This window comes from Lepidochelys kempii, chromosome 13 (assembly GCF_965140285.1).
Source record: "Lepidochelys kempii isolate rLepKem1 chromosome 13, rLepKem1.hap1, whole genome shotgun sequence".
Taxonomy (NCBI): Eukaryota; Metazoa; Chordata; order Testudines; family Cheloniidae; genus Lepidochelys; species Lepidochelys kempii.
Genome location: NC_136392.1, coordinates 26,363,781 through 26,389,798, shown reverse-complemented (window position 1 = coordinate 26,389,798; position 26,018 = coordinate 26,363,781). Strand labels below are relative to the sequence as shown.

The following is a 26,018-nucleotide window of genomic DNA, read 5'->3' as shown; positions in this document are numbered from 1 at the left end:
GCCCAGCACAGCTATTCTTGGTACTGGTGAAGAAGGGGAGAGGATGCTGTGAAATATCCTGGAGAAGTGGTTCACCGCAGCAGCCTCTTGGGCAGGGGCAGGCAAACTTTTTGGCCTGAGGGCCACATCAGGAAATTGTATGGAGGGCCGGTTAGGGGAGGCTGTGTCGTTCCAAACAGCCAGGCATGACCTGGCCCCTGCCCCCATCCCCCGCTTCTCACCCCCTGATGCCCCCTCCCCCAGACTCCTGCCCCATCCAACCCCCCTGTTCCCTGATGGCCCCCCCAGGACTCCTGCCCCATCCCCCCCTCCGTTCCCTGATGGCCCCCCCCAGGACTCCTGCCCCATCCCCCCCTCCGTTCCCTGATGGCCCCCCCCAGGACTCCTGCCCCATCCACCCCCCCGTTCCCTGATGGCCCCCCGACCCCTGCCCCATCCACACACCCCAGCTCCCTGTACCCTGACTGCCCCCAGAACCCCTGCCCCTGACTGCTCCCTGCTGCCCCATCCTCTCCTCCTCTCATTCCTGACTGCCCCCCTGGGATCCCTGCCCCATCCAACCACCCCTTCTCCCTGTCCCCTGACTGTTCCTGGAACCCCTGCCCCTGACTGCCCCCATTCATTCAACCTCCCTGTTCCCCGCCCTCTGACCGCCCCGACCCCATCCACACCCCATGCCCCCTGACCACACACCCCCACTCCCTGCTCCTTACAGCGCTGCCTGGAGCACCGGTGGCTGGTGGTGCAGCTGCACCAGGACAGGCAGCAGCCAGCCACGCACGGCGCAGCACGGAGCACCGGCTCAGGCCACGGCTCTGCAGCTGCGCTGCCCCAGGAGCTCACAGCCCTGCCGCCCAGAGCATCGCGCCGGCGGTGCAGTGAGCTGAGGCTGCGGGGGAGAGGGGACAGCAGGGGAGGGGCCGGGGGCTAGCCTCCTGGACCAGGAGCTCAGGGGGCCAGGCAGGAGGGTCCCACTGGCCAGATGTGGCCCGTGGGCCATATAGTTTGCCCACCTCTGGTCTTGGGAAACGCTGGTCCTGGGAAGCCCTGCATAGGGATGCTGGAAAGACTGCAAAAGTGGGGGGGAACAACTGGAGTTGTGACTCTTATGCATCAGGTCACAACGCCACTCACTCTAATTTGGCCCAGCTGCCCTCTGTCATGCCAGCAGGGAAGGGACTTTGCCATTACGCCACCCAGCTCTGATCCAGGGCCAAGTGGGGGGCCTGGACCCTCAGGGTCCCCACTCGTGCCCCTGCCAAGCCTAAGTTCTCAAAAGTGGAGGGGCACCGGCACTCCCCACTCCTCCCCCCCGGCTCCAGCACCTATGGCCCCACAGTGATGCTAATGCCTTACAGCCAAGAGATACAAAGATGTTTCCTCACCCTGAATTCGCAGGGCACGGTTGTGTTTGCCTGTCACCACCCATGATCACACACTATTCTTAGCCTTCCAGACTGGCAGACAGGGAGGGAATGGCATGGCTCCAACGGAGGCAGGAAACACACATCAGCTATTACCTCAGAAAACTGCCTGCACGTCTAGGGCAATCTGCAATGAAACAATCTTCATAGCTCCATAGCAGAAGAGGACAGTGCATGCTAGGAGGGGAGAAGTGTGGGAGCTTCCACGATTCCCCATACAGGAGCAGCAACAGTCTCAAGCCTTGACACAGGCAACGAGGGCAGCACCTTCTTCAGAAAACTAGGTATTAAGACGATCTTGTCCTTGCACAGAGAATTTCATGAAAGCACTTTACAAACATTAATGGACTGAGCCGCACACAGCTTCTGCCTTGAAGGTGGTATATTCTTATCCCCATTTTATCAATGGGGAAACTAAGGCACGGGACGAGGTAGCAGAATTGTTCCAGGCCACAGAGCTGATTCAGAGCCAGGAACAGAATCCATGAAGTCCTGGCAACCAGTCCCTTGCTCTAACCATTCTGCAGTATTACCTCCCTGGAAAGTTTGAGTATCTTGTACATCCCAGTGTTACATGAAGCAATGTGCTTCTCTACAGAAAAGGCTGCATCCCACTATTCTAGGGAACAAGTAAAAAGGTTCTTAAAGGATATGCAGGGTTCTTAAAGGATATGAGGTACATTTTCAGTACACCAAAGACTTAACACCCTTCCCTCCTTGAGAGAAGAGCACCATCACTTTAGGAAGTGAGAAGGAAAGAGCTGATATAAAACCTAATTCTGCTCTTTTTCATTTCACAGCTCCAGATGTCCGACACTGACCTACACGGGTCTTTACTGGACAGTGACATAACAGCGGGCTTTGTGGGCCGAAATCATTTTTGGTGTAGGAAGTATATCAAGAAGAGAAAGCCTCTATCATTCCCACTCCTGCCAACAGAGACAGAATAGTAGCGACTCCTTAGGTTGGCAGATCACAGAGACAAAAGGGATAGCAAATAAATACACTTACTTTAGCTTTACTGCTAAAGGAATGGTGTAGAAGAAGACATTGATCTGAAATACACACACGAAGAACAGACTGAAGTGTTCAAACATCTCTGCAAAGAAGTACCAGAAGAGGCCAATGTTGGGAGTCAGATCTGGAACGGAAAGGCTGAAATTTAAAGAGAAAAATCAAGGTAACATTTTAAAGCAGTTGGTATTTGACTTACTTGCTTCTATGAAATTACTGAATCATTGTGTGCCACTGGAAGGAGACGTAGTGGTGGGGTGCTATGTCTAACAACGCATTGTGAGGAAACCAAAGGGGAGAAAACTCAGGGAGGGAAATCACCCTCCATAATTGGCGTCAGTCCTTCTAACTGTCAGCACTAGTTGCATCTTTAACTAGTCGGAGAAAGTTCATCGCAGCAGTACAAAACTGAAGGTGACACATGAAACTGAGGCAGAGTGTACAAGAAAAAGGCTGTATCCACTTATTGAACATCTATGATCCCCAAGATATTTAAACATCAGCATCTAACTTTTTCCTTAATGTCTCTTTAAGGCCATTTTATACAGTTAAACACACTTACAGTTTTACTCCTGTGGAGTCCACCAACAGTGACACCTACTGGTCAATTTGGCTAATCCAAAGCACATGCCAAGAAACTTCTAGTTAATTAAAGGGAGACTGAAGAAACTCAGTACCTTCTCTCCACCTAGTTAGTCTTCTCTAGTTCAGTGGCTCTCAACCTTTCCAGACGACTGTACCCCTTGCAGGAGTCTGATTTGTCTTGTGTACCCCAAGTTTCACCTCACTTAAAAACTACTTGCTTACAAAATCAGACAACAAAATACAGAAGTGTCACAGCACACGGTTACTGAAAAATTGTTTACTCTCATTTTTACCATATAATGATAAAATAAATCAACTGGAATATAAATATTGTACTTATATTTCAGTATATAGTACATAGAGCAGTATAAACAAGTCACTGTCTGTATGAAATTTTAGTTTGAACTGACTTTGCTAGGGCTTTTTATGTAGCCTGTTGTAAAATTAGGCAAATATCTAGATGAGTTGACGTCCCCTTGGAAGACCGCTGCACACTCAGGGGTACACGTACCCCTCGTTAAGTGCCACTGCTTTAGTTCTTGCTGTGATGGTTTAATGGAACTTGGGTTATATATTTTTGTTCTTAGTGTGTGGGTTTGTTTCCCCTGCATTGCTGGTACATTTTTCCTGAGACTGAAAACTCTTTGGGACAGGGAATGGGTCTCTGGTATGCATGAATAATGCCTATCATAATATGGGCATTCCCAGAAAACAAATTACAACTACTTACATGAAACCATACACAGATGGGATAAAGTCCCAGGAGTTGAGGAGGAAGAACGAGAGGCAGACAATCACCACCAAGCTACAGAGATACAGCGCTGCATATTGCGTGGTGTACAACCAGAAGCCTTTGCTTTTCAGTTTCACTGGTATGAACTGACTCTGGAAACAAAACACAAACAAGGAAAATAAGAGGACATCCTGTGGCTTTCTATTAACAAGACCTGCCCTGCTGACAGAAAGCAGCAAATACTGGCCCTGCTACAATGGGAGTAGCAGCATTCAGCACACTCTGCTCCAGTGTGCTCTGCCTTGGCCAATCAAATCACACACTCTACCTAGTACTTTCAGAACTGTGCCTGAAAAGTCAGGTAATTTCGCATTCAAGTAACCATAAGGGACCATGTGGTGTGTGTGATTCCCTGATGTATGTGCAGAATTTTGGTAACTCTGCAGCCAAGCAGGCACGCCAGGTTTGGAAATCTGGGTCACCTCTGACAGAAGCTCTACCAGAATTCAGCAGCTCTAAATCAGTGAAGCTGCTTTGCCATTTGGCACCCACATTTGTACTGTACATGCCTTGCCAGGGTCCTGAGAGGCTATTCTGACTCATGGCTGTAAAGGGCTCTGATGGAAGGGTGCTCTGTTCCTCTGAACCATGGCAGATTTAACATCAGAAAACTTTCCGGAACATCTCAAGCCAATTTACACAGACTTCTTGGCAGGATAGACAGAAAGTGCAGGAGAGCACCCATTTAATTCTGCACTGCCTCCCTTGTGAGGTTTGTAAAGTTCAACAAGAAATCCTGATAAACAGAACATCCTTTGGCAGCTCTGAATGCTTTTGAAAGTCCCCTTATAAACCCAAAGTCATTAGATGTTCGCGTATCATCCCAGGTAACCATCTCTGGAAACACTACGCTTATGCTCTGCCACTGCCATGCAGATGTTTTGCTTAAAATAAAGAGAAGTGCATAACTGGGACCATATGCAGGGAACTCACAGCTCCCCAAAGAACAGCAGGGTCTCTTTTCAGATTTAACAAATAGTTTTGACTTTGTAGATGCTCCATTACAGCAAAGATTTAAAACAACAATGAAATTTTCTGGATGTTTTGGAGAAAACTGAAAGACATTTACACGGGGGAAGGAGGAAGAGTCTGTAAGTGACTCTTCTCCATTTTCTTTCAGAGTTAAAGAAATTGAAAATGGGCTTCAGGGAAATCTGTAATGAACATCCACTGTAAAATCACAGAGGGAGTCATGTCAGTAGAAAAGTATGACGGACAGTCATCTGGGACCTGGCAAGATTTTTTCAGACACTACTGATAAATCTCTGTACAGATGCTGGGTAAGAGTCCTTTCACTAGCATCCAAAGCCTTTCCTTGGAGCATCCCCTTGCTTTCCCAGCTAGATGAAATGAGCAACTGATCAGTTTCCATATGGCCCTTTATGATTTAGGCTCTTGGTCAAGTCACCTCTCACAACATCAGCAGAAGACTTAAGACAGGTATAAAGCCACCTGAAACCCCAGACACAGGGAAAGGAAAGGGAGATACTGAATACCATGGTGATGGGTACGGTAGGAGCACCTAGAGCAGAGGTGGGCAAACTGTGGCCCGCAGGACCCTCCTGCCCGGCCCCTGAGCTCCTGGCCTGGGAGACTAGCCCCGCCCCACCCCGCGCAGCCTCAGCTCACTGCGCCGCCGGCGCGATGCTCTGGGCGGCGGGGCTGTGAGCTCCTGGGACAGCGCAGCTGCAGAGCCGTGGCCTGAGCCGGTGCTCCGTGCTGCGCCGTGCGTGGCTGGCTGCTGCCTGTCCTGGTGCAGCTGCGCCACCAGCCACCGGTGCTCCAGGCAGCGCGGTAAGGGGGCGGGGGGGTTGAATAGAGGGCAGGGGAGTTCGGGGGGGTGGTCAGGGGGCATGGGTGTGGATGGGGTTGGGGCGGTCAGGGAACAGGGGGGTTGAATGGGGGCAGTCAGGAATGAGAGGAGGGGTTGGATGGGGCAGTGGGGGCAGTCAGGGGACAGGGAGCGGGTGGGGTGTGTGTGTGTGGATGGGTCAGGGGTTCCGGGGGGGGGTGGCAGTCAGGAATGAGAGGAGGGGTTGGATGGGGAGGCATGGGGCAGTCAAGGGTGGGGGCAGTCAGGGGACAGGGAGCGGGTGGGGTGTGTGTGTGTGGATGGGGCAGGAGTCTCGGGAGGGGGAGGGGGGGCCAGGCCACGCCTGGCTGTTTGCGGACCAGCCCTCCATACAATTTCCAAAACCTGATGCGGCCGTAAGGCCAAAAAGTTTGCCTGCCGCTGACCTAGAGAAACAGATTAGATTAGTAGGGAGACACCCATTTCCAGTGAATTATCATTTCTTCCAGTGAACATGAATAGTCTCTTTACATCATCCTCTCTATTCCACAGCTTCGTGCTCTCTGCAGTAGCTATCAGCATGCATTTTCTTTTACATCATTACCAAAGAGTTGCCTTCGCTTTAATACCCCTTTCCAGTCTTGGGAAGGTGGCTCTTGGCCTATTGATGAATTAATCTGCTTTGCGGCTCAGTGTTCGTCTTGCAGTACTTTGGGCATCCATGAATAATTAAGGATACCATCTTCTTCAGAATCCCTGGTGCAATCTGATCAACATTCTGTTAATGGAGGAGGAATGAGGCTGGGGAAAGCAGATATTTGCAAGTACCGCAAGTGTATGCCTGGCACTGTGGGGCAAGTTAGACATTATCACTGCCTTTTGCAGTGCATTGTTGGGCCTGGATAATTCAGGCAAAAGGACTGTCACTATACCTCATGGCACTGAGGCGGAGTCACTATAGAAGAAACTCTGCTGCTCCAAAATTCTCTTTGGTGGTCACGTAACACCAAACACAGCTTTGTGTTTCAGTAAGGAGAACTGCCTGCAAATTTGCAGGCAGGGAGTAAATGAGTTTCTGCTTTCCTCCTCCTATCCATGTGACTCCTGCAAGATGTTAAACCTCCACTGGCCTGGGGAAGGATGAGATTTTTTTTTTCCTTCCAGATTTTGAGAACTGGCCACTGAATCTCACAGCAACCATCTCCTCCCACCACCTAGACACAGGACCACCATTGCTGGCTGATAGGAATTGGCCCTGCATAGGATGTCAGAGGTTACAGCCAATACAGTTACTCTTAAGAGACTATTTACCTGTAGAAGATACAGCAATGCTGGTGCAAACAAGGTGAGAGGATACAATGACTGATATGTTGCTAAAGCCAGGAATATAGCACTGAGGAGGTTACTACCTGCAGGGAAGAAACAAACCTCAGTTAACAAACCATGATCATAAAGAGGGTCATATTCAAAGAGTCCTTTAAATATCGAGTCACTGCTCAAATTGGAGGAAGTACTGCACAGTACCAGCTGTGATCATCGGAACATCACAACCAATTAGAAGGGGTAAAAATAACTATTTCAGCATGTTCTGGAGCTTGTCCCTCTCTATATTACAGGGACATTGAGACAAGAAGAATGGCTCTGACAAACAGCCAATAGCACGAAACAATAATTGATGCAAGTGGTTTATATCCCTATAATCTACCTAGAGAGATTCATATAACCCAAGTCTCATACATAGAGGTCAGTCACTATTTATGTGGGAGAATGTGTAGTCTGGAGTCATTTCTGCATGAAGCAGCTGTTCTACTAACACTGTGCACTTGAGAGCCCGTTTTCACTGGAATGTCTCAGAGTGCTCTGCGAACATTACTTGAGCCTCACAAGTCAGGGTAGGGAAGTAGCATTAGCCCTATTTTACAGATGTGGAAATTTAGGCACAGAGCTGAATTAAAAATGTTAAAAGTGACCTCTAATTTTGAATGCCTACATTTTTGGTTGCCCAATTTCAGACACCTTTGGGCTGAGCTAACTGCTGAGTACCTGCACTGCTCATCAACTTCAACTGAAATTGTGGGTGCTCAGATCAGGCCCAAGGCATCTCCAGTTGGACACCAATAAAAGAAAGCACCCCTGACCAGGAGCTACTTCTGAACATTTTGGCCTAATTAATTTGTTCAAAGTTAGTGGCAAAGAAAGGACTGGAAAGCAGGAGTCGTGGCTCAGTCCAAAGGGCTAACTAGTCTATCACACTAGTTCACTCCGCATCACAAACAGAAATAAGCTTCTCTCCTTCACTTCCATCCTCTTTAAGAGAATGAGCAGCACAGACCCTTCACTGGGATTTCTAAAATGAAGAATCCTCTCCCTTTCACAACTACATTCTCCTAGACAGAAACCTACATGTCCTCTGCTTCAGCGAGTATTAGATTAGAGATATCTATGTGCAAAGGCTTGCTATGCAGAAATCTATTGTTATATCAAAAACTTCCAAGAAAATCTTTTACCCATAATCTGAGTCTCCCCCTGAACACACTTTCAACACTAGAGGTTGCCACATACTGATTCAGGAAACAAGCACATGGGACAATTACTACAGAGCAGTGTTTCTTAACCTTTTGATACTGGGGACTGGCTTGTTGTCTTTCTAAAATATGTCAGGGAGCTCTGAAGGACTGGCATCAGTTCATCGACCAGTCGTTGGGAAACACTGCTATAGAGCAGCTCACTGGGAATTATTCGACTTTGTGTATCAATAAGTAGGTGAACAATTATAGAGCAATACACCAAAGTGGATCTTGTTCACTTATTTTTGCAAATGTAGTTTCAAATATAAACGCTCCTGCTTCAATGGCATAGTCCAACCACTAACCAAATAGGGGTGTAGGAAGAACCTTCCCTTACAGGTATATTAGCTTGTAATTGTTTATTCTGAAGTTTGTCCCTTCTTCCTCTGAGGCATCTGGTACTGGCCACTATTGGACACAAGATAACAGAATAGACTGACCACTGGTCTGGGCCACTAGAGAAATCCCTATCTTCTTATGCAAATATTACAGAGCCGCCCAGATGCTCTGCTGATGCTGACTTAGACTAGAAAGAGAAATTTAGCTTTAACTATGAGATTAAAGGAACATTATGCCAGTGTCCCTAATTTTTTTAAATAGTAGAAGATATAGAATAGATTACACTAGGCTGGCAGCTACCTTAGAGTTCATCTGCTCCTGCTGCTTCTCTCTCCTCTGAAGCTACAGATGTCTGTAACACCACAATTTGCCGATATCAAACAAGGTTATGATTGCAGGTGAGAGTTAAACAATAGAAACAGGTGAACTCTCATGCAAATATCCTTAAGAAGAAGAAGAAGAAGAAAAAAAAAGGAAGTAACAGTGCCCCACCTCCTCCCCAAAATATAAAAGACAGAGGCAGACTGGTTTCTAAATAGAAAAATAATCAAAGTTGTCCAAGAGAGGGCACCATCCATAAGAATCAATCAATATTTAGGGAACGTCTTCACTGCATTGTGAACTTGTGTCACTGAGATCCAGGCTTGTGGACTCATTTCCCAGGCTGCGCTCGAGCGGCCACACTGATTGTAAATAACTGCAATTGCTGGACTTGAATCTAATAGCTGTTCCAATGGGTCCACAGTGCACCATGCAGACCTTTTGACTGGGGACTGTGGCTTGAGCTGTGTCCACACTGCAAAATGACAGGGGTTGGACTCGAGTCACTGCAGGACTCGGACTCTGACCCTCCCACACCTACCAGGGTGTTAGGACCCAGGGTCCCAAGTCCTTGCTGACCCGATTCAGACTGTGTGTGTCTGTGTGGATGGAAGGATGGCTTCAGCTCAAACGTGAGTCCGAGCCTGAGCTGAGCGTGTAGTGTAGACACACCTCACAAGACCAGAGACTTTTACACATATTGGGATGACAGACCTTGTACTTAACTATGCATTTGCCTTTTGCTTCAGTGATTCAAAGCAGACCTTTGACATTGCCTTGACCCAGTCTGTGATGTGTCTAGTATTAACTGCATTTCCAATAGCTCACAGTTCAAATATTTATAGAAAGATGTGAGCCGGGGCAAGATTGTCCCAGTGCATTACCTTTTATTGTAGCCAAAATGAAGAATGCAATGACAGTATTGTTGATGGCACAGGTGGACTTTGCAACACAAGACATCACTGTGTACGGATTTAAGAGATAACTGAAAAAGAATAAAAACTCAATTACACTCATGCCATTAAACAAAAAAAAAAAAAAAGAAAAAAGAAAAATACCAAAGCAAAGGGAGAAATATCAAAGGAAAATGGAAACGATGTGCTGTTTCTTTTTGATTATTTAAAACGTTTACATTGTATGGTTTCCTCTCAACCTCAAAGGGATGCAGCTGAATTGATGCCTTTCAAATGGTGCAAAATCAGATGCTGCACTTGTATGTAAACAGGACTTCATGTCATGGCTAAGGATGGGATGATTGTGGGAGAGCAGAGTGGGAAGCAGGAGATGACAGAAGGAAAAGAGCTCATTTAAAATGCAATTCTGTTCTGAAACGTGATCAAATAAAAATGGCCCTCGTTACTCAGCTGGTCTGCTCCCCCTTTGTATTCGAAGTCACATATGCTGACTTTAGTGACTGAAATAAGTTCCTGCTGCATTTTTTACTCCTGTTAGCCCTGAGGAGCCAACATGGCTAAACAGACAGCAAGATGGATTCTATTCCTTCTTGTGCATAAACAGAACTGTTTCCTATGTCCAAGTCCGTTACACCTGTGCAACCCCACTGAAGGCAATGTGACTGCATAGGTGCCCAGCAGGGCCTAATTTGGTCTGACAAACCTTTATTGCAGGTGGGATGTGCAAGAAGCAGAGAACCCAGGCTGATGCTCAGATCCCAGGGTAACTCTGCAGGGCTAGCAGTTTAAAATTTTTACTTGTAAACTGAGCACATCTGAGCTGTAATCACTGAGAGATAGCAAACACAGAACCCCACAATGCTCTTTGAGAGTCACTCTTCAGAATGCAACCATATTTTAAAGATACCAGCTCCTCTCTGAAAATTTGAAATGAATGATGCAGCGGTCTAATTTATCTGGGCTCCAAGGAGCAAAGAAACGCTCTGATAGTTTATTGATTCAATAAACAAGACAGCAGATCAACCAACCTCCATTGTAACAAGTCAGTCCTTGGAGACAGGAGAGGGGATTATGATTTGCCAGCTGTTCTCTCCTATGAATATTTATCATACTACTGGGTTCTCACAGTCCAAGGTTGGCCTTTTCATAGGCCTGAAATTAATGGCTACTTCAAATACCAGAGAGATATTACATGCAGCAGGTTATGCTAAGATGCAGTTCCAGTATTCCTTTGTGATATTGTGCACCAAGTGTAATAAAAAGGAGAAATAGTCTACCTTGTTAAGAAAAAAAAGAGGAAAGTTTCAGCTTTCTCACCCTGGGGGAGTTGGTGGTTTACTAACCTATACAATTCATATCAGGACAGGAAAGAATCATTAATGTTTCTTTTATGAAAAACCTTCTTCTGATCAAAGGACATCAATGGTAAGGGAAAGCCAAGAGGCAGATCCCTTTTGATTAATTCCAGACTCCAGGTTTATCTGATTTATTCAGATCAAGAAAGATAGATTTGTTTCTTTTCATTTTAAGTACCTGTCTCCTATACTGTGTTTTAATTAGAGCTTTACTTACTCCAAAAACTTAGAGCATGTGGTCTGAATAATGGGGTTTTTTATAATGTCTCAGAGGAATGTTATTAAAGATGACTAGGTGAAAACCGAGTACCCCAGACCCTTAAAAATAATTTCTGGGTTTTCAAAATAGTCATGTCCTGGGAATACCTTGCCCAATTACCCCTAAACTTTCACCAAAAAAAAAAAAAAAAAAAGAGCTCTCTTCTGGAAGGGGAACACAACAGACATTTTGGATGCACTGGTTTAGTTTTGAAGAAGTTAGAAGATGGGAAAAATTGGGCTTTTAACACAAACCTAAACAACAGAGACACTACAATCTCTCCATATTAGAGACTGTACATTGTCAACCCCAAAAGAAAGGGGTTGAAAAAAAATGTATTTTACTATGTGAAACAAATTTGGAGAAGCATTAGCGGTCTGTTGCTCGACTATGGAGACACAGTGCTTGGCACATTTTTTCTGTGTACCTAGAAAGAGAAAGCAACTAAAGAGAATACTTAACTAAAATGCTGAAACCCCTACACAGAAAAATTAAAACATGGGATGATTTGGAATCTAAGTTTCTTGCATCTGCTTACAAGAAGCAATACTTACAACAGTGCTACCTTGAGGGGGATGTAGTGCATTTCCATCGGGGTCCGGATGAGTTCAGCCACATCTGATGCATACCGATCCAGTTCTATTAGAAGTTTCTGTTTTTTAAACTGAACAAGAGAGAGAGACCGAAAGCTGTCAGACATGGAAATACACTGTATCTATCTAGGGTCTTCAACCATGTCCATCACCATGATGTCTATATAGAGATGCTAGTCACCTGATACTTAGGACAAAGGTATGCTTAACAAGCCCAATTTTGACTCCCCTCCCTACTGACTTTGCCTGACCCAAACCATTCTGCTTGAAATTGCAGAGACATGATTGAATGCCAGACTTGGATTTTTCTGTCAAGTCAGGGAAATCAGAAGAGGTACTGGGGAGATATAGGAGCTCGAATAAAAACAAAGTGTTTGCACTTCCTGGACAATTTCCTAATGCTTTTTCAGCTCATAGTTCCAAAATAGCTTCCAGTTTAGTTTATTTTGTTGCCCTAAGTAACGGTAATAGTGATATTTGCTCGATTTGCGTGTGCAACGAGGGAGTTATTGAATCAGTTATTAAGAGTCATTTCGATGTACATTTTGAATGCACAGTGTGTTTTCAAATGCAACATGGCAGCTTTCGTGCACTCTCTAAAGCCTGCATTGTCACCAAAGAATGGTGAACTTTACAAACCCCCCAATGTAACATCTAAGTTCTACACAAACAAAGCCATTCACTACGCTACACTCAGGATTGTGCATCTCTGTGTATGCCCGTTGCTTCAGAGCATCTGTCAGAGATCTCCTCTGGGCACCCAAAATATATTTCATATCTCCCCCACTAAAAATATATGTTCTCCAGAGAAGTGAAGAAGGTGATCTGTAAATCTACTGAAACTTCCCACAGAGAGTCTGAAGAACTGCTGTACTGGTAAGGATTTTTAGACACCAGGAACCATATCACCTTGTGCTATTATTTCTTCAGCTCTCCCAAGCTAAGCAAGGTTAGGCCAGGTCCCTGCTTAGATGAGAGACCTCCAATGAACACATAGGTGCCGCAGAAAATGGTAATACCCTTCCTTTAAATTGGTAATGAATCAATGTCCCAGCATGATACTAGGGAACACTGTACTGCCGTTACAGACACAGAGTCTCCTATTTGCAAAGATTGCCTCAATTAAATTATTTATGAAAGAAAGCACTCCTTCCTCAGGGAGAGCCACTAGCTTCAAATTCCATATATTAATATTTTGAAGGGAACGATAGGGATTAAATCACTCCGGTGTCAGATTTCTTGCCCAGTGCAGCAGAATTATCGGTCCTCCACCATTCTGGATTATGTGAACTCAAACTACAACCTTCTTTACAGCTAATAAATCTTATAGTTACTGTTAGGTACTTTTTGGTCTGTAAATTAACCATGCTGCGTGTGGAGACAAAGCCAACCATGTGAGTAACTGGTTAAAAGCTGTAGTGGGAACAGGCCTAAGACTGAGAGCTCCACTGTCCTGCCAAATCCCTACAGCAGTAATTAGTTTTGCACACCTAAAATTCTCACTACAACTGAAAAGGAGTCCTCAATTCCTGTCTTAAACTTAAACTTAAATTCCTGTCATACCATCACTGTGTACGGTCAACCAGCTACCATGTTTCACCCCAGAAGAGGCTGCATTTCACTTATGGTTGACCTGATCCCAAGGTATACTTTCAATATCAGTTTCTCAAATGCTTGAAGATCCTTTCAGATGAAAGGAGGTATGCATGTGAGAGATAGTCATTAAAACTATGAGTGCACAGCCATTACGTTAACTTGAGTAACACCACAATACCTACATCATGCTTAGAAGCCACCCCCGTGAAACACATGTAACAGCAGAAGTTAACAGGGTCAATGGTGACTCATCCACATTCTGCATCCATGTTTGCTGACCTTTTTGCTGATTTCGTAGCTATTGCTAATCAGTAGATATTGATAAGCGCATTGTCTGAGTAGACCTGGACTTGCTTCACATTTTCATTTAATGAAATACACTTGCACTGGTCGAGAGAACAAAGATCGGCAGATTCTGCAAGTCTGCTTACCACAACTTTGTTGAAGTCCTGGACGGCCAAGTAGAGGGCAACAGCAGTTAGCACATCAGTTATCTAAAGAAAGGAAAGCAAGCAAAGACTGACTGGTCACTCAAACAAGGAAAACAGTAGCAAATGCAACCACCACATGCCATATTGCACCAATACTCTGAATTGAACATTCACCATAGTTACTATTGGTAATAGTTCAGGGTGTGAGATGGAAACATCTCTGCAGATTCTAGCCCTGTGGGTCTTAAGCTATGGCCAATGAAGTAGCAGTGTTTCTTTAAGCCCTTCCTGGTGGGTACAGAGAAGTGAATATTTTGAGAAGCAAGAAGTGCTTCCTCCGGAAGAGGAGAAATTGTTCACAAAATAGGAGGTCTCTCATCAAGTGGCCCAAAAGATAAGAGAGTTACAGAACCACTGATCTAGCCACAGCAGAGACAGCATGTTAGACACTGCACATATGGCTAAGAACACATTCACCAATGAACCAGAAGAGCAGCCTCCTGAATTGACCCACTGCTCACCAGATAACAGTATCAATTGTCTAGGGCTCATAGCAAATAATTTGAAATGGTTGCCATACATGTGTTATAATCAATTTTTAGCCCTTGTGAGAGGTGTTAGATTGCCTTTGTCATCAGAGCTGCAGAGAATAGATGCAATTAGCTGGGTGATTTTTGTTTATTTGTATTATGGAATAGACAAAATAATTTACCGTTACACATGAGTGTTTTTAACTCTAATGTGCTCAGACAGAACCTGCTCCTACTCCCACTAAACTCCCCAGAGCATTGCCATTGATTTCTATAAGAAGCTCACAATTTGAAAATATAATCTCTACATACTTCACTAAAAGTCACTTGCAGTGGAAAACCAGAGTTTGTACCCTATTTATTTAGGACAGTGGTTTTCAGCCTGGGAGTCTGCAGACCATATCTAAAATTTCCAAAGGGATCCAAACCTCCATTTGAAATTTTTTTAGGGATCTGCAAATGAAAAAAATGTTGAAAACCACTGCTATAGGGCACAAAACTCTCCCTCCCCTACCTTTTCAGGTCAGCGTTAGGGGTTTGTGTCAAGTCCCTGTTTTTCCCCTTGATGACATTTATCCAGGCAGGAAGTTCTAATGAAGATTAGTATTTGGAGGGAGAGGGAGGTGCAAACTGAGCATGCTTATGTATAGACATGTCTTTCTTTCTAAATAGCTCTTGGGCTCATTAGGGGCCTAATCCACATAGCTGCTGATTGCCCTTAATTCTCACTGACGTGAATGGTGGAAGCTTTGGGAACTGCGCACTCTCAACACTTCACTGATCTCAATGATCCCTCAGCTGGGCTAGGATTTGGTGGATAAAAATCAATAATTTTAAAAAATTAAATATATTTTTGCTTTTAAAAAGAAGGGCATTCCTCCTGGAACAGGTTATTTTGTTTTTTAAAATAAGATTGAAGCAACACTTACCATGAACACCAATTCAGAATATTCAATCAGGAAATGAAACAAGTATATTATTAACGGGGTCTAAGAGAGAGTGAAAGAGAAAGACACAGTCAAATTTTATCAATCCCCTACAAACTCAGGCCCCAAGCCTGCAAACTCTTAGTACCATGAGAAGTATGAATTACTTCACTGAGACTATTCACAACATTAAGAGCTATACTCAGTAGCATTCACAAAATCAGGCCATTAAAAAGGAAAGAAAATGTTTGCCCCAAGAAGGCAATGAATTAATCAGTTTATAGGGTGTCACTACACTGATGCTGGCACCACAGGTTTATTTCTGAACCCTTCTCCTCCAGCTGACCATAGCCTTGATCTTGCAAGCATTTACACTTTTATGCATATGAGCTTTGCTGGCGTATATACACTGCAGCTGGGATCTGTGATTCCCAGCATGGGTAGACAGACTTGCGCTAGCTCACCCTGAGCTAGCATGCTAAAAATAGCAGCGTGGATGTTGTTGCGTAGGTAGCAGCTCAGACTAGCTGCCCGCATCCAAGCCCACCCAATCCACTGGTCCAAGTTCAAGCAGCTAGCTCAAGCTGCTGCCCATGCCACAACATCTACAATGCTATGTTTAGCATGTTAGCTCGAGCTGAGCTAGCGTGAGTCTGTCTGCCCATGCTAGGAATCATACCTCCCAGCTGCAATGTCCACATACAACTACCCATGTGAACAAATTTTCTCAGATGCATAAGTGCTTGAAGGATAAAGGCCCTCACATGGAGGAGCAGGAAGAGCACCAGGATGTCAAAGGTGGCATTGATATTACTGCAAAATATAGGAGGGACATGCAGGAGCACACCACCCAATAACCGTACCAGTGTTACTAGTGCTAGCCTGGATGACACACAGCACATGCATGATCACGGATAACCCAACACCGATATGTTGATGACGCCTGTGAATTGAGTCATAACCTGATGTTTGTTTCTTATCTTGATACACTAGTGCATTACGTTTAGAAAATGAAAATAATTCTGTCCAAAACAATTCTGTTCAGACTGCCAATAACACCGATATCTGCATTTCTATGATCTCTTTTCTACTAGGAAAATTTGCATGTGAACAGAATATTTGCAGCTAATGAAGTCCCCTGGTCTTAATTTTGCATATGCAGTAATAATCACCAGTTACAATGTCAATCAATTTTGCAGCAGCCAGCTGTGCTGTCATGAACGGTACTTTGTAGCAGGGCTACTCAATGCATATATTTGTTACACAGACAACTACATGATTCTGAAGTTTATAAATCAAGTTATTTATTTTTTGAAATTCACACAGTAGTACACACACACACATAGCTGGACATTTAAAGGCACTGTGTATGTATATAAGATAAAATAATATGAATTATTATCCTAGAAAAATGAAACACGTTCACTTACTTCATGGAAGACATCTCCAGAATAGGGTGAGACACCCAAATCCAGCAAAGCTAGCCCTTCAACAACTGAAACACACAAGATATCCACGTTAGGATTCTGTGGACTGGAGATATAGCAAATCTCACAAATGGCAGAATTATAGCTTTTAAAATATCTGTGATCATAAGAATTTCAAAATGAATCTCTGTCTGAACAGATCACACAAAATCATACAAAACTGACAGAGCAACTAGAATTAGGTGTTTTCTGGTTTATTTCTACCATGCAAATTTGTCAAAACTGACACCACCTGCTATGATGTAATGATTTGTTTCAGGCAGTTAAAAATATTACAGTTGGAATGTTTTTCAATTAACTGTACACAGAATTCTCATGTGTCTGATTGATAAGGCATGCTACTGTCTCTGATTTTCTCACATTACATTTCTGAAATAACAGCCACACCCACAAAACTAATACCTAGTCCATGCTGATAAAAGCTTCCATTCCCTAAGCAGGCATCAAGCCATTAGTAAGTTGCACATCTTGAAGGGAAACTACATTTTGAATGGAACTACTGTGTTTGGCTAGAGAGACATGGGACAGCCTTGAAAGTCACTTTTACAGTCCTGAACCAGATGCACACAATACAAAAAAATATTATATTAATAATTATTATAGGTTGGGCTGGTAGCACTGCCTATTTTTAAGGCTGCCCACCACTTCCAATTATAAGACCGTTTCCAGTTGCTTACAATTCGGACAAACTTCAAGCATTCAGGCTGAAATTTTCCTTAATAGGTGCATACCTCAGGCTGAATGTTTTAAGGAAATTTCAGCTAAAATGGTTCAGCTGTTTCCAAGAATGGGGCTTCTGAAAAAAATATGTAGTTTTGCCCACATTAAAAAATTCTGGCGACCTTTTCTTTGAGAAACTCTGTGTTCTTATCAATGGCTATTAGCAAAGATAATCAAGGATGAAATTCCATTTTCCGGGTGTCCCTACACCTCCAACTTGCAGAAGCTGGGACTGGATGAGAGGGGAAGGAATCACTCAAAATGGCCCTATTCTGTTCATTCTCTCTAAAGCGCCTGGCACTGGCCACTTTTAGAAGACAGGATACTGGGCTAGATGGATCACTGGTTTGACTCAGTGTGGCTGTTCTTATCCCCATGCTTTAGTGCACGGTCTTGAAATTTGGCAGCAGAGCCTTAGTGTCAGGGATGTGTCTTTTGTTGAACCAGTGAAAGTTTGGCCAAGTTATAAGCCTTTGAAAGATCATAGATCACACATGTTCAGTAAGGACTTGCTAGAGCTTCACAGTTAAATTTCTCAAAGACTCCATCTGCACTGAGCATGCTCCAGCATGGAGCTGAGCACAACCTTCCTTGTAATTGCAGCTCAGGGATGCTGCAACATGGGCACTGGAATTGAGACGGTTTCTCCTGTGCTCTCAATGACCTCCATGCTGGGCTCAGGACATGGTGGATGAAAAAAAAAATTAGTAATTAAAAAACTGACTTTTTTATATAAAAGTAAATATATTTTTGCTTTGAAAAATAAAGCAATTTAAAATTAAATATGAAGTTAAGACAACTTGTTAAGGCCTAAACTTACTGTACTCTTAAAATTAAAGAAAAATAATATTAAGCTGTACATGATTGCTGCTGATGCTTTAAAGAAAGTCAAACCACTGAACTGGTGGAAGTCACACCAGTGCTAAACCAGCTTTGGATAGCATTGGTCTCCACAAAGCCTGAGTTAGGCACCTAGGCTCCGAATGGGAAGAGACAGGCACCTATAGAATGCAATCCATAAAAGCCAGCAAGCTTTGTGGCTTCCCACCTTGGCTAGCCAATGGAAGAGGACAAGAAGAGGGGCATATACTAAAACTCTCCTCTCTCAGCCAGAGTTAGCTACCTCTTTCTGCTAGTGATCCACAACTAGGAACCTCTCTCCTGGAGTCAGGCGGCTTAGGTGTCTAAGCCGTTTCTTCCGACAACAAGCCATGGCCGACGCTGTAGAGTTAGGTCAACAACTCTGTAAGCGTCTACGCTACAACGTTGCTCCCACTGATGTGGGTCACCCACTACACCAAACTAATAACTCCACCTCCGCAAGAGGCATAGTGCTTAGGTCAACGTAGTGAGGTCGATGCAGCATCAGCGTAGACACTGTGTTGTTTACATCACCCCAGGCTCCGGCTGTCAGCCCACGGTGACCATATATCAATGTAACTTAAATCAACTTAATTTTGTAATATAGGCTTTCCCTGAGTTAGGCACCTATCATGCACCACACAAAATAGCAGGAGGTGGTGGTGCTGCCCACCTTATCACTTTAAGCCTAGTGGGATGTGGGAGACCCAGGTTCAATTTGCCTCCCCTCCCTGTAGCCAAAGAGAGAGAAAAGACTTGAACAGGGTCTCCCACCTCCAGGAGAACTCGCTAAACAGGGGCCTATTCTGGGGTGGGGCTCACAAGCTGTTCCAGACCAGAAAAGAAGAGATGGCATCAAGCCTCTTTTGGCCACTGAATCCGGTTTTATAAGAAGAACCAGAAACAGTGAAATTACTCTGAGATTTCTTGTCTCCCCCCACCCCCGCGACTGCCAGCCCCAGTCCAAGGGCTTCTGCAAAGAGCCTCGGCCTCCTGCCTACAGGGGGTACTTTGATCCCGTCTCTACTCTCACGCCCAGGGTTTGCACCCAGCGACAAACACACGCGCCGGTTTCCAGCTCGAGAGAGCCGCATCTTGCCGGGCTCTAGCCCCTCGCAGCTTAGCCCCAACGCCCCCGGCCCAGGAAGTCCTGCTGGCAGGGGCCTGTCACGCTGCTTGTCTGCAAAGCGCTGCACGCTCGGGACCGCGTGTTAACCGACACTCCTGTCAGCGAGGCTCACGGCCCTGCAGGGCTCGCCTCCGGCCGGGGCAGCCTCTCGCAGCCCATTCATCCAGCCCGGGGCGGTGCCGGGTGCTGGGGGGCTGCTCCCCCGGGGCCGGGGGTGCGGGGCGGTGCTCCCCCGGGGCCGGGGGAAGGAGGGGGGCGGGGGAGGGGCCGGGGCGGTGCTCCCCCGGGGCCGGGGGGCGGGGAGGTGCGGGGGGGGCGGTGCTCCCTCGGGACCGGGAGGAGGAGGGGGGTGGTGCTCCGCCGGGGCCGGGAGGAGGAGGGGGGCTGCTGCCCCGCAGGTCTCACCTCGCTTCCAGGCGTTTAAAGGGGACGCCACCTCGACCCGCTCGGAGATGAACCCGGCCAGGCTGGAGCGATACAGCACGGCACGGACCGTGACGGCCACCACAATCCCCAGCACCAAGGGAGCTGCCATCTTAGCGGGGGAACAACGACCTCGGCGCGGGTTGTAGTTCCCAGCTTGGGCTAAGGAGCGGGGCGCCTATGGGTCAGTCTCGTACAAAAGACTACAACTCCCAAGATCCTCTGCTACTCAGTCGCCTTCCGCTTCCCGAGACATCGCTCAAGCTACGGGCAGTGCAATGGGACAAGCCTAGGAGGGATGCGAATTAGTGGGTGGGTCCCCAGACCAGCTGCTTCCAATCCCTGCTGAGTGCGGTTGCAACACTTAGGGCAGAGAGGAGCCCTTCAGCCTCAAGGGGCTTCCAGGGAGAGTGCCCCTGGTTAGAGCCCTGCAAATCTATCTGTGGACTGTGCTTGCAGATCGGATGCAGATACACATTTCGTATCCATGGAGGGGTCTACCCATGGTTCTGCTCTCTTCTAGCCCTCTTCCTGGCTTCTCATTGCAGCAGCCTGGTGGGTGGCTCTCCCCTCTGCCATGGCCACAACCCCTGCTCCCCCTCTCTGGATGAAGCACTCTCAGTAGGGTTGCCAACTTTCTGTTTGCAGAAAACCAAACACCATTGCCCCAACCCCTGCCCTGAGCCCCCGTCCCGTCTCCAAGGTCCCTCCCCCTGCTTGCCCCATCCCTCTGTCGCTCACTTTCCCCTACCTTCACTCACTTGCTCATTTTCACGGGGCTGGGGCAGAGGAACGGGAGGAGACAAGCGCTCCGGCTGGGGATGCAAGCTCTGGGGTAGGACCAGAAATAAGAGGATCAGGGTATAGGAGGGGGCTCTGGGCTGGAGCAGGAGATTGGGATGGGGGGGTGAGGGCTCTGCGGTAGGGAGGGGGATGAGACATTTAGGGCGAAGGAGGGGGCTCAGGGCTGGGGCAGGTGTGCTGGCTCTGGTGTGGGGCCAGAGATGAGGGGTTCAAAGTGCAGGAGGGGGTTCCAAATGCAGGAGGGGGTTGCAGGCTGGGGCAGGTGGTTGGGGTGCAGGAGGGGTTGCAGGAGGGGGTGTGGGCTCTGGGAGGGAGTTTGGGTGTGGGAGGGGTCTCAGGTAGGCAGTTGGGGTGCAGGCTCCAGGAGGGAGTTGGAGTGCGAGCGGGGGTTTGTGGTGCGGGGCGGGCTCCAGGTGGCACTTACCTGAGGTGGCTCCTGGAAGTGGCGACGTCCTCTGGCTCCTAGGCCCAGGGGCTGTCAGGGAGGCTCTGCGCCCTGCCCTTGGCCCACAGGCGGCGCCCCCGCAGCTCCCATTGGCTGTGGTTCCTGATCAATGGGAGCTGGCAAGCTGTGGAGCTGGCTCTCAGGGCGGGGGCAGCACCAGGAACCCCCTGACCGCTCCTACACCTAGGGACATGTCGCCGCTTCTGGGTACTGCGCGGATCCAAGGAGCCTGCCTTAGCCCCTCTGTGCCTCTGACCAGACTTTGAATGTGCCGGTTAGCGGCCACCAGGGTCCCTTTTCGACCAGATGTTCTGGTCAAAAACTGGACACCTGGCAACCCTAAGGCCTGGTCTACACTATGAATCTAGGTCAAATTTAGCAGCGTTACCTCAATTTAACACTGCACCTGTCCACACGATGAAGCCCTTTTTTTCGACTTAAAGGGCTCTTACAATCGATTTCTTTACTCCACGCCGTCGAGGGGATTAGCGCTGAAATCGGCCTTGCTGGGTCGAATTTGGGGTACTCTGGATGCAATTCAACAGTATTGGCCTCCGGGAGCTATCCCAGAGTGCTCACTTGTGACCGCTCTGGACAGCGCTCTCAACTCAGATGCGCTGGCCAGGTAGACAGGAAAAGGCCCGCGAACTTTTGAATCTCATTTCCTGTTTGGCCAGAGTGGCGAGCTCACCTGCACAGGTGACCATGCAGTCCCAGAATAGCTGAAGAGCTCCAGCATGGTCCGACCGGGAGATACGGGATCTGATCACTGTATGGGGAGACGAATCTGTGCTGGCAGAATGCCGTTTGAAAAGACGAAATGCCAAAATATTTGAAAAAAATCTCCAGTGGCATGAAGGACAGAGGCTATAACAGGGACCCGCAGCAGTGCTGCGTGAAAATTAAGGAGCTCAGGCAAGCCTACCAAAAAACCAGAGAGGCAAATGGCCGCTCCGATTCAGAGCCCCAGACATGCCGCTTCTATGATGAGCTGCATGCCATTCTAGGGAGTGCAGCTACCACTACCCCAACCCTGTGCTTTGACTCTGTCCAAGGCAACACGGAAGCGGGTTTTGAGGGTGAGGAAGATAACTCACAGCAAGGAAGCGGAGAAACCGGTTTCCCCAACAGCCAGGATCTGTTTGTCACCCTGACCTGGAGCCTGTACCCCCCAAACCCACCCAAGGCGGGCTCCCGGACCCTGAAGGCGGAGAAGGGACCTCTGGTGAGTGTACCTTTGTAAATATTATACATGGTTTAAAAGCAAGTGTGTTTAATGATTAATTTGCCCTGGCATTTGCGGCCAGTAAAGCTACTGGAAAAGTCTGCTAACGTGTCTGGGGATGAAGCGGAAATCCTCCAGGGTCATCTCCATAAAGCTCTCCTGGATGTACTCCCAAAGCCTTTGCAAAAGGTTTCTGGGGAGGGCAGTCTTATTCCATCCTCCTCGGTAGGACACTTTACCACGCCAGGCCAGTAGCACGTAGTCGGGAATAATTGCAGAACAAAGCATTGCAGCGTATGGTCCCGGTGTTTGCTGGCATTCAAAAAACATCCATTCTTTCTCTCTCTGTGTTACCCTCAGAAGAGTGATATCATTCATGGCCACCTGGTTGAAATAGGGTGGTTTTAGTAAGCAGACATTCAGAGGTGCCCGTTCCTGCTGGGCTGTTTGCCTGTGGCTGAACAGAAATCTTCCCCACTGTTAGCCACATGGTGGGGGGAGGGGTGAAGCCATCATCCAAGAGAATTGGGTGTGGGGAAGGGGGTTAGTTGGGTTTCTGCTGCACGTTAACCCGGAAACCGCAGCCCCTCCTTTTAAAATGCCAACCCATTTTAAATGGCCAACCCAACAGCTACTTCGTATGAGAAATGAGGGTGCTGCTGTTTGAAACCATTTCCACATGTTATGAAAGTTAAAGAAGCCAAAAGACTGTGGCTTACCATGGCTGCCTGCAAGCTGAATTCTGTTGCCCGGCCCTGCGGGAGTGATCTCTCACACCAAACCGGCATACCCTCAATAAGAGGCAAAATGCAACCTTGTAATGAAAGCACATGTGCTATGTAATGTTAACAGTAAGGTTTACCATGAAAGTGTACCCATTGTTCTATAAAATGTGTCTTTTTAACTACCACTCTCCCTTTTTTTCCCTCCACCAGCTGCATATGTTTCTCCTTCCCAGAGGCTAGCGAAGATTAGAAGGCAAAAAAACCGCACTCATGATGAAATATTCTCTGACCTCATGCTGTCCTCCCACACTGACAGAGCACAGCAAAATACGTGGAGGCAGACAATCTCAGAGTGCAGGAAAACACAATATGACTGCGAGGAGAGGTGGCGGGCTGAAGATGGTAGGTGGCGTCAGCTTGCTGAAAGAAGGCAGAAGTCAATGCTCAGGCTTCTGGAGGATCAAACTCATATACTCCAGCATATCGTTGAGCTGCAGGAAGGGCAGCAGGACCACAGACCGCCGCTACAGCCCCTGTGTATCCAACCGCCCTCCTCCCCAAGTTCCATAGCCTCCTTACCCAGATGCCCAAGAATGCAGTGGGGGGGGGCCCCCTCTGGCCACCCAGCCACTCCACCCCAGAGGATTGCCCAAGCAACAGAAGGCTGGCATTCAATAAGTTTTAAAGTGCTGTGTGGCCTTGTCCTTCCCTCCTCCACCACCCCTCCCGAGCTACCTTGGCAGTTATCCCCCTATTTGTGTGATGAATAAATAAAGAATGCATGAATGTGAAGCAACAATGACTTTATTGCCTCTGCAAGCGGTGATTGAAGCGGGGAGGGGAGGGCGCTTAGCTTACAGGAAAGTAGAGTGAACCTGGGAGTGCGGGGGGGTTTCCGTCAAGGAGAAACAAACAGAACTTTCACACCATAGCCTGGCCATTCCTGAAACTGGTTCTCAAAGCTTCTCTGATGTGCATCGCACCCTCCTGTACTCTTCTAACCGCCCCGGTGTAAGGCTGCGCATAATCAGCAGCCAGGCGATTTGCCTCAACCTCCCACCCGCCATAAACATTTCCCCCTTACTGTCACAGATATTGTGGAGCGCACAGCAAGCAGTAATAACAATGGGAATATTGGTTTCGCTGAGGTCTAAACGACTCAGTAAACTGCTCCAGCGCACTTTTAAACGCCCAAATGCACATTCTACCACCATTCTGCACTTGCTCAGCCTATAGTTGAACAGCTCCTGACTACTGTCCAGGCTGCTTGTGTATGGCTTTATGAGCCATGGCATTAAGGGGTAGGCTGGGTCCCCAAGGATAACTATAGGCATTTCAACATCCCCAATGGTTATTTTCTGGTCTGGAAAGTAAGTCCTTTGCTGCAGCTGTTGAAACAGACCAGAGTTCCTGAAGATGTGAGCATCCTGTACCTTTCCTGGCCATCCCACATTGATGTTGGTGAAATGTCCCTTGTGATCCACCAGTGCTTGCAGCACCATTGAAAAGTACCCTTCGGTTTATGAACTCGCTGCCTTGGTGCTCCGGTGCCAAGATAGGGATATGGGTTCCGTCTATCGCCCCACCACAGTTAGGGAATCCCATTGCAGCAAAGCCATCCACTATGACCTGCACATTTCCCAGGGTCACTACCCTTGATATCAGCAGCTCAGTGATTGCATGGGCTGCTTGCATCACAGCAGCCCCCACAGTAGATTTGCCCACTCCAAATTGATTCCCGACTGACTGGTAGCTGTCTGGCATTGCAAGCTTCCACAGGGCTATCGCCACTCGCTTCTCAACTGTGAGGGCTGCTCTCATCTTGGTATTCTTGCGTTTCAGGGCAGGGGAAAGTAAGTCACAAAGTTCCATGAAAGTGCCCTTATGCATGCGAAAGTTTTGCAGCCACTGGGAATCGTCCCAGACCTGTAACACTATGCGGTCCCACCAGTCTGTGCTTGTTTCCTGGGCCCAGAATCGGTGTTCCAGGCCATGAACCTGCCCAACTGACAACATGATGGGCACATTGCAGGGGCCCGTACTTTGTGAGAAGTCTATGTCCATGTCCTCATCACTCTCGTCACCGCGCTGCAGTTGCCTCCTCCTCTCCTGGTTTTCCTTTTCTTGCAGGTTATGGTTCTGCATATCCTTCTGAATAAGGCGTACGGTGTTTGCAGTGCTCATAATTGCCGTGGTGATCTGAGCGGGTTCCATATTCCCAGTGCTATGGCATCTGCGCTGAAAAAAGGCGCAAAACGATTGTCTGCCATTGCTCTGATCAAGGGAGGGGCGACTGACAACATTGCTTACAGGGTTGGCTTACAGGGAATTAAAATCAATAAAGGGAGTGGCTTTGCATCAAGGAGAAACAGAATGCCCCCGCCCCCAAGGACAGAACTCAAAACCCTGGGTTTAGCAGGCCGTTGATTTCACAGAGGGAGGAGAAAATGAATACAAATGAATAAAAAACAAATCTGGTCTATTTCTTGTTTTGATCCACTTCATCTATCTTTATACATCTTGCTGGCAGCAGACGGTGCAGTACAACTGCTAGCCATCATCATCTCCTGGATGCTCGGCAGAAGACAGTGCAGTACGACTGCCAGCAGGACTGAATCTCCATGAGACGAAACTTAAAAGGTAAATGACCTGGCTGAGTCACTCCCATGTCTGCCCAGGCGCCCCTGACTGACTTCACCGAGATCGGCTAAAAGAGCACCGTGGAGTACAGCGGCGATGGCTACCAGTCATACTGCACAG

General features: G+C 47.2%; 1 protein-coding gene and 1 long non-coding RNA gene across 5 annotated transcripts in view; one reads left to right on the top strand and one right to left on the bottom strand.

Moving 5' to 3' along the window:
* Positions 1–20,271, bottom strand: part of PIGU (phosphatidylinositol glycan anchor biosynthesis class U) — a 40,673-nt gene extending 20,402 nt beyond the window's left edge. The window contains exons 1-9 of one of the 3 annotated variants that reach the window (XM_073309870.1): positions 20,042–20,271; positions 16,870–16,934; positions 15,443–15,502; positions 13,984–14,046; positions 11,918–12,027; positions 9,720–9,820; positions 6,920–7,017; positions 3,754–3,908; positions 2,436–2,579 (exon numbers count right to left, since the gene is read on the bottom strand). In XM_073309870.1, the coding sequence (XP_073165971.1) occupies positions 2,436–2,579; positions 3,754–3,908; positions 6,920–7,017; positions 9,720–9,820; positions 11,918–12,027; positions 13,984–14,046; positions 15,443–15,502; positions 16,870–16,934; positions 20,042–20,171 (926 nt within the window). In that variant the 5' untranslated portion in view covers positions 20,172–20,271. Of the gene's footprint in view, positions 1–2,435; positions 2,580–3,753; positions 3,909–6,919; positions 7,018–9,719; positions 9,821–11,917; positions 12,028–13,983; positions 14,047–15,442; positions 15,503–16,869; positions 16,935–18,769; positions 19,850–20,041 lie in introns of those variants that run through there. The other 2 variants (XM_073309869.1, XM_073309871.2) reach the window with 2 other exon arrangements.
* Positions 20,272–20,359: 88 nt separating this feature from the next.
* Positions 20,360–24,050, top strand: LOC140896943 (uncharacterized). Of its 2 annotated transcripts, XR_012154648.2 has the most exons (3): positions 20,360–20,614; positions 22,364–22,533; positions 23,469–24,050. It is a non-coding gene; the product is annotated as an uncharacterized LOC140896943 (long non-coding RNA). The 2 variants fall into 2 exon arrangements; XR_012154647.2 differs by lacking the exon at positions 20,360–20,614 and having other exon boundaries at positions 21,314–22,533.
* The last annotated feature ends 1,968 nt before the right edge of the window (positions 24,051–26,018 follow it).